This window comes from Mirounga leonina, unplaced genomic scaffold, assembly GCF_011800145.1.
Source record: "Mirounga leonina isolate KUSES-001 unplaced genomic scaffold, KU_Mleo_1.0 Mir_93, whole genome shotgun sequence".
Taxonomy (NCBI): Eukaryota; Metazoa; Chordata; class Mammalia; order Carnivora; family Phocidae; genus Mirounga; species Mirounga leonina.
In genome coordinates this window covers 24,697,663-24,706,429 of record NW_023270854.1, presented here as the reverse complement: position 1 = coordinate 24,706,429, position 8,767 = coordinate 24,697,663, and the positions used below count along the sequence as shown (strand labels likewise).

Sequence of the window (8,767 nt, the reverse complement as noted above, 5' to 3'; positions counted from 1 at the left end):
GTCTCTTTTTATAAGGGCACTAATCCCATCATGGTGGCTCCATCATCATGAGCACCTAAACCTAATGACCTCCCAAAGGCCCCTCCTCCTAATACCATCACATTGGAAGTTAGGGATCATTACATTAATTTTGGGGGAACACATTCAGTCCATAACAGTTCACTTCCTCCAGAGAGAATATACATTTGCTAGGTACCTGGACGCATTAGTAATTTGGTTTCACCTCAATTCACATTCAGGGATTAGAAGGGATTGATTTGGAAGCTGGGCCACAGCATCCACAAAGGATAGCCTACTGATCAGAATGGAGGACTAAGTAATCTAAACCAACCCTCCAGCAAAGAACTCGGAAATCTGGCCAAAATATTTTAAAATTTTGCTTGAAGGCATTCCAGAGCCCACAGGATGGTGACGTAGTATCTGGTTAGTTGTAGAAGACTGCTTTTTTTCTGGGGGTCTTTGCTATTCCAGAGGCTGTTGCCTGAGTAGCTGGCACTTTCAATCACCTTGTAAAGTCAGGAGAGTAGTGGTTGCCATGTATGACCTGACCAAGGGGGTGGGGTGGGGGAGGGGCGGGCAGTTCCTGATGAATCTCCCTTGCTTTGTGTGGAGAACCCCAAATGGATATACTCTAATGAGATTACATTTTATGCTTTAGTAAAGTTCTTAAAAAATAAAAATGCATTAGGTACTGTGAATTGTGTGCTATAATCCATTCTTCAGCTTCTCATATTCATAGGAAGCTTGGCTCTTCATCAGAGAATAGAAACCCTGACCTCCTTGACTTTTGGAGGCAACGTAGGACACTGGAATAACCCTGAATTTGGCGTCAGAAAGCCCAAGGATCAGTCCCGAATATCAAATGGCAGCTCCTGAAACTGCAGGCATAGTGCCTAGGAGGGAATTAAGAGACCCAAAGGGTTGACCTTGCAAACTCAAGCCTATAAAGTATCAGCAAGTACCACAACTCTAATTTATGGCTCTGGAAATGAGCGCAGAATGACTCAGTTATGCAGAAAGATTTAATGCCTAAGGCAAAACACTGGCTCCCCAGGAGCTAAAGGACAGTATGTTGCCTAAAGAATATTAAGAGATCCTAGCCCTAGAAGCACCCCCCCCCAACCCCACACTGAACATTTCTCTTTACCTTAGTAAGCTTGAAGAAGTTGCTAAGTGTTCTGATTGATGCTGGTCCTATGTTCTTCCCTCTCCCCATCTTGCATGTTTCCAGCTCCTGTGATTTCCTTCTGGAGCGGTGTACTTTCTATGCTTCACCTCAGGGACCTTCTGTCTTTCCCTTCTCGGTCTCTGTCCTTGAGCTCCTCCATAGCCCTGCTTCTGTCTGCACTGTTGAATGATGACCACCGTGTGATGCCAGGGCTCTTGTTCATAGATCTATGGCACCAGCCTCAACGGGGGGGACCGTGGGAACCAGAGTTACCATTCTGAAGCTTTTTGCACAGTGCCTTGAACTCTTGATAGGAAAGGTGAGACTGAAAGGGGCCCATGCTTTCAAAAACAAATAATTGTGGCAGAGCCATTTGTTGATGATACAGTGCAGTAACAGTTTTGTATCTTGGGTAAGAATCAGATGTTAACTTCCATCCAAACACAAGATGGCCCTGTACTGCCTCATTCTACACATTTTTACTTTGTGGAAAACAATTTCTAAGCAAATTAATGCAAGCGTAATTCAAGTTTATCAGTTAAATTTATTGTCATGTAATAGATCTTTCACAAAAATCAGAAGACTCCTGGTGGGTCTCCAGAGCTGAGGCAGTGACGCAGTGGTGTCTGGGAGCGTGGGCCCACGTGCTGCCTGAGGCGGTAGCCCTGGCTTCAGCTTTTAGGCCAGTAAGCACTTCCGCTGTTTGGTTCATTAAAAGCGGGTGGGGGAGAGGAGCATGCTGGAGAATGGGGCTTTGGAGGCACCTTGGTGAGCCAGGTGGCCTGGGGAGGGAACTGTGGGATTCCCCTCAGTCAAGGGCTCCTTGGTTGTTGGCCCTCTCTGACTGACTTTTGGGGCACCCTATTTCCTCCTTTTGGGGGACCCGAGAACCGATAGGCCTGCAGCCTAGTGATTATCCCATGGCACTGCCCAGTCCTCAGCCTCCAAGGACAGATCCACGGTCCGAACAGAGGTTCAGGTGCTGCACGCGACCCTTTTAACATTGTGTTTTGGTTTAAAGGAAAGGAAGCAAGTCAAAATGCTTTGGAAGCAAATTCAAGCTGTCTATCATTTCCCCATGTGGGGAACATAAAATAATTGCCACCTAAAATGATCATCATTCAGACTGTGAGGATTGACCCATCCACCTTCAAACCCGCCTCTCCCCCTGGGCTCGACTAAGCAGGAGCTGTTAACACGCCTCATCTGCCGGTCTGAGGCCCTGTCCGGGTGATCTTAAGTGAGATACAGGAGAGTCCCCAGCCATTTGTGGAGACAGGAAGAGGCCTGAACAGAGCAAGGCCCGAGGAGGCCGCAGGCAACCTGCCCTTGCCTCCTAGGTCCAGCCGCCAGCAATGGCCCTTTGTCCATCAGCCAGCCAGCCTGCCCCGGGGAGTATCCTGGTGAGGATGAGGAAATTGTCTGGCTAGCCTCAAAAGCCCACTGAAGAGATGGAGCAGCCCAGGCTTTTCACGGGCGGAAGCCACACAGATGTGCACTGACGTGCTGGCGTGTTTTTGACCTTTCCAGAGCTTGCTGTGACTGGACATAGCTCCTCCCAGACCCTCTGAGATTGTGATGGACCAAAATGACTCCGGCCTCCAGCCCAGGGACACAGGGAGAGGAGAGAACTAGTTCCCGATAGAGATTAGGCAACAGCTGACTGACACGGGGTGCTCAGTCTCATTTGAGATTACGTGCTTTCTACGCAGAAAAGCAAATACTTTTTGTGTCTTTGAGAATGAAACGAGGCTCCATCCAGGCTGTGAGAGGGTGGTCATGGACTCAGACCCGGCCTCCAAAGGACCAGCCCACTCTGCCTTCAGTACCCGCGGCTCCAGAAGGCATGCTCTGCTCAGGGCAGCCCGGCGAAGGTTTCCCTCAGAGAAGCTTCTTCCTCTAGCTCAGGGTCCAAAAGAGTTTAAACAAAATCAGAAATGAAGAGAAAAACATGTTTTTCATCTCATGTGGAATACTGTATTAATCAAATTGGTCTCCTTTTCTCCTATTAGTCTGGTTGAAGAAAAAAGATTGCTTTCAAAATGAAGCTTTTCTTTTCCCAGTGATTAATACAGAGTAGATTAACTTAATTTGTGCTAGACTCCAATTTAATTCAGCTACAGCTCAGAGGCCAAATCCACAGAAAAGCTAATCTGAGCTTCATGAGAAGGAGCCACTTCTTTCTTTGAAAGATGCAGAGGATCTGATCTAAAGGCTTATATCCAACGGCCCGGGCATAGTGTTTATTAAATCATGGGCCCTCTGGAAGGCAACCCCTCATACATATGACTTCATTTCCTTACTAATTCCTGTCTCATCATCTTTTCAGATATTTCTCTATGTTGAAAACACACACACACACACACATACACAGGACCAAAACAAAAATCTTGAACATGCAAAGAAAAAAAATAGTATGTACTGGTAAAGTGTTATATGCCTAAGGCATCGGGTTCCTGGAAAAGCTCTAGATTTTTGGTTTAGAAATAAAACTGCATGTGGAATAGCAGGTTTTTACATTTATTATTGTCGTGTGCCCCCCGCCCCCCTTTTTTGCACTACAATCTAAGCTGAGTGATCTACTGCCAACTGGCACCAATTCTCCAAATCCAAGCGTGTAAGGGAAGCACGCCTGTGTGATCCCCTTTGCTAGAAGATACATCAGGCAATCTGTCTACTTCTGTTCCCCCGGAAGAAAGTAACTTGAAGGGCTGCTCGGCGGGAGGGAGATGAGGGTGGGAGACGGTGTCCTGCCCTCAGTCGGAATCCATCGTGAAGAGCTGGATGTCCTGTGGGTTCCAGTAGAGGCCTACTGCTGAGTTGTAGACCAGAGACCACACATAGGGGATAAAAAACTCCTCGGGCTGCTCCTCTTCCACATATTTGAATTTCAATTCTGGAAATTTCTGCAACAAAAACAAGACGATTTTATAATCTCGCAGTTCCATGCAAAAGCAGTGCTGAGGTGTGCAGGGAGCCCACCTCCCTCACTGGTCACCGGGCCTGAGAGGTCTGGGGCTTTACCGGCCAGTTTGCAAAAGACTCCTGAGAAAACGTGAAGTATGTGGAGGAAAGACGAGTAAGCCCGTCAGTAGCTGTCTGCTGATGTCGGTCTGCTGAGCGGAGCAGGGACCCGAACGGGGGGGGCAGGAGGACAAGTGTCAGAGTGGAAACGGGCGGGCCCTGCATAGGTGACAGACGGAGGGCTTGCGGAAAGACTACCTACTGGCCCAGCCGAGGGCTGGCTCTTCCTGAGACTTTGTTTTCAGGGCTGAGTCTCCTCGGAGATGAGCGCTTTCCCTCACAACTCCTCAGCCTGGACCCACGGGGGCAGGCAGGCGGCCCTCATGGAAGGCCGGGCGGGTGCCGGGGCCGCCTCCTCGGGGCCGTGGCGAGGGCTGTGGCCTTGTGGAGGGAGGCCGGGGTGACTCCTCGCCGGGGCTCAGTTAAAGCTGCAGTCTGGCTCTGTGAACGTAGCCAGGCGACCGGGCCTGCGCTCTGCGGCCCGGCTGATAAGCAAGCACTGAAATAATCTGATGACTATGTGGACGAATGAAACAACCAACCATGTACCGAGGACCAACGCTGTGCCAGGCGACAGCCACTGCTTTATGTATATTGTCTCGTTCACAGTCTTCTGTTCACTGGACGGCCTAGCGCTGCAGGGGGCCATGGCCACAGGCGGGCCTGCCCTCGAAGAAGGGGTGCTGGGGCCGGGGTGGGGGGGCAGCAGCAGCAACTGAACAATGAGAACAGATTAGTGAGAAAGACCGGAGGCTCCAGGGCCCTGAGGGAGGCGGTGGAGGTGTGTGTGTGTGTGGGGGGGGACGGGCAGCCAGGTGAAGAGGGAAGGGCGCCGCTCCTGCCGGACCAGGTGGACACAAGGCCGGTGTGAGGCAGGGGCACAGCAGGCTGGAGGGCAGAGGAGGTGCTGGAGGTGCAAGGCGGGCAGGGGGAAGCACCAGCAAGCAGGGCCCAGCCCCAGGAGCAAGGAGGGACACAGGAGCCGCATGAGGAGCCCTGGCCTCCGCGCTAAGGTCCTGGAAGCCTTTGAAGGGTCTGAGAAGGGGGCTTGGTGAGAATGGCTCTGCGCAGTGACCCCTCCCGTCACAGTGTGGAGAACAGAGGGCACATAGTAGGGGTGGGGACAGGCCTGGACCAGGAGAGAGGCCAGCAGGCCTAAACGAAGAGGAAAGAGGGGGGTGGGCAGGAAAGCCACCCACTCATCCACCCATCTACACAAAGTTGTAGGAATTTTATTTTTACTTTTAAAGATTTATTTATTTTACAGAGAGACAGAGAATGTGTGAGTGGGGGGAGGGGCAGAGGGAGAGAGCAATTCCTCAAGCAGGCTCCCCACTGATCGTGGAGCCCGACACGGGCTCAATCCCAGGACCCCGAAATCATCACCTGAGCCAAAATCAAGAGTTGACCGCTTAACCGACTTAGCCACCCAGGCGCCCCTTGTAGGAATTTTAAAACAGCATTTTACAATAATTGAGCCTCGACACCTAAGTGTTGGATCCACAGAGTTCCAGACAGATGAGAGAAAGGCAGAGTAAGCAGGAGATGCCCCTGACAAGGTGAGTTTTGAGTTAAATCCTGAAAATGTGTATAGGAATTCCTGAAAGAGAGTTACTCTGGTCAAGGATGCGGCCCCCTCTGTTACAGCTTTAATGAAAACCAACTCTCTTCCACGGCTCCAAAGGCATTACGTAGACATAGAATATACACAAATGGGATTTATAAGCGGCCCGAACTCCTGCATTACCTCCTCCCACATCCTCCCACATCCTCCCTCACACTCGATGTACCCCACACTTCAGAGGCCCATGCAGAAGGCCTCCGGCTTAATGAAAACCTCCGCCTTTTCGGACGACGAGCGTTTCGAATCCGTACTTTGTTGTCCTTGGTTGTAGGCTGCCAATGTCCGAGGGTGCGGACGGCAGCAGCAGTGCCTGCCATTCAGAGGGCGACTCCTCCCGGCGGCCTGTCCCGGGCCTTCTGGGGGACACGGTTTGGCCAGCTCAGGGAGACGGCGGCTGCCAGCACGTCCTGCCGTGCCTGGGATTCAGGTGCCCCCCCCCCCCCCCCGGGCTGCTTCCGGCCTGGCCTGGGCTTCTCAGGGCTGAGGGAACAGAGTTCTTGGAGGTGGCAGTAAATCTCTGTCATGGAATCAGCTGTGCTGTCTTACAGGCTGCAACACCATGATACGCTTTCCCACGAGAAACCTGCGTTTGTATCAACAGGGTGCGGCTGGTAGCTCCCGGCAGCTGAGCACGCCCGGGCACCACGCTGTGGCCAGTCACCCCAAGGTCCGGCTGAGGCTGATACGGCCAACCCCGCTAATGGAAGGTGAAGCAGGGCCTGGAGAGGCCAAGCCGGTTCTAGGTCACACAGCCTGTGGGGTGGAGTTGGGGTTAAAGTGTAGGTCTGACTGGGTGGGAAAGTCAGCTTGAAAAAGTGACAGAGTTGTGGCCACCCTAGTCCTTTGTCCTTCGGTTCAACTCTCCTAGGCTGCACGGGGCCCTTCAGGGACAGCGCTGTTCTCTCGCCGCAGGGCACAGAACCCGGCTCACTACTGGTCCTTAAAAAACAACCAAGCCACAGAGATGTCATCATCAAGAATGAGGGACTGGGTCTGAACAAGAAATTTACCCTCTAATAACAAGGATGAAAATCCTAGTTCTTAGAATGGCCTCAATCTTGAGAAAACTTCTCCCACTGACCCAGAGAGAAGTGAGGGGCTGGGGGGCGGGGAGGAGAGGGGATAGAGTGGTGGCCCGAAAAGGTCAGAGCCCCCACATTGCCTCTTTCAGCTAGAATAACAACATCCTACATTTCTAAGTGGTAATGTCGCCAATATGATGCACTTGTTGTTAGAGGTAGAAATGACTAAAAGATGTGCAACCTTTTCTCCATCCAGTGATGTATTTGGGGGTTTCCTATGAAGGCCTTAGGAAAGGGTGTCAGACAATCTGCACCAGGCTGCTCTCTGCCTCTCTGAGGGTGGAATGGGAAGGAGAACCAGAAAACCGACGGCTTGTATAAGAACTCCTTCCAACTTAATTAAAGACGCTTAGGCTAGAGTTGCTCAATGGCTAGCGCTAAGTTTTCCTGCCCTTATGATTTTGGGGAAATTCTGATGACTGTTCAGTGAGAGTAATGAGTCCGAGCCTGCCCTTTGATCGTGCATGGGCAGATCTAGGAAAAGCACCCCCAGCATCCCCATGACTATCCTTCCCAGCACCTGATCAAACAGAGCTGAAAATGCCTTGTTTTCATTGTGGCTCAAGTTTATGTCAAAACAACAACCCATCTCTCACTCTGGTAGTAAATGTAGTCAACAGACTCTCAACAAAGGATGATACCCAGCGTGGCAAGACCATCCACTATATAGTATATAACAGTAGCTAACAGAACTGATCACCTATTATGTGGCAGGCAAGTTCAAACACTTTATATTTAGTCACTCATTTAATCCTTGAACAAACTAGAAAAAGCACTTGAAAGGCAAGCAGATAATTGAGTTTTAGCCCCATCTTTTTCCACTAATTCAGTCATTCAGCAAGTATTTACCGAAAGCCTATCATGTCATGAGCCCAGGACTAAAAATCGAGCTGAGTGACACACAATCCTAGCATTTAAGAGCTGAAAGTCCAGGCCTTGGGAGCTGGGTGACTTGGGACAAGGCTCATATCCTCATCTGGGCTCTTAAAACATAAAGTTTACTCTGAGATTTTGAATTTAACCATCCTGTCTCCTTCACAGGGTTGTGACAAATCAAATGAGCTGGTGGCAGTCTCGAGGAGAGGGTAAACGTCGAAAGGTCCTGAGCTGTCCTGTGGGTTGACAAGAGATGGTTTTAAAGTCGAAGCCTCCCAACTGCTTAAAACCGAGACAAGCACAAGGCTGTGGCTGAGCTGCCCTGCAGCCCGAGAGCTTGCAGCTAACCGCGTGGAGGTCCAGCCGTGGCCCCTGCCTGTGCTGGCTTGTGAAGGCCCTGCCACACTCTGGATGCCGACTTCACATTGCTGGAGCGGGGGCCACTGGACACGGTGGAAGCAAAAGAGCAAGACCAGACAGAGCGGCATGAATGCACTTCTAAGCTGAACACTGTGGACGCCACACACACACACACACACACACACACACACACACGCCCCAGCTCCCCTCTCCTCAAAGGAACAAGTGAGCACAGAGGTAGTATTTCTTGGGTTCTTTGCTCAGAACTTTTCACCGACACTTAAAAGGTTCAGTCCAGAGGATAAACCATAAATAGCAGGAAAAAGAAGAGCATGTTCTCGAAAACTGGCTACACACATTGTGAAAGCACAAGGTAAAGAGCTTCCTTTTTCCTGCAATGAGTTGTTTTTAAGATCCATTTTAAAAGGGCAAAATAAGTAATTATCAAAGAGTTTTGGAAACACTCTTCACTCAACCTGACTGAATGTGAATGCGCCTTCGTAGAATAAGCTGGGCTCAAGCTGTAGTGAATTTGCCCCCTTCTCAAATTTACCTGTCAGTCTCACTAGAGAGAGCCAACACGGTTAGAGATTTAAATAGACATTCTTAAAAATATGTGCTCCTCTAATAGGT

General features: G+C 50.3%; 1 protein-coding gene across 3 annotated transcripts in view; it reads right to left on the bottom strand.

Annotated features, from left to right (window-relative positions):
• Positions 1 to 1,692: 1,692 nt before the first annotated feature.
• Positions 1,693 to 8,767, bottom strand: part of DYM (dymeclin) — a 352,836-nt gene continuing 345,761 nt past the window's right edge. For all 3 annotated transcript variants that reach the window (XM_034995704.1, XM_034995702.1, XM_034995703.1), the window contains one exon: positions 1,693 to 4,074. In XM_034995704.1, the coding sequence (XP_034851595.1) occupies positions 3,925 to 4,074 (150 nt within the window). In that variant the 3' untranslated portion in view covers positions 1,693 to 3,924. The remainder of the gene's footprint in view (positions 4,075 to 8,767) is intronic.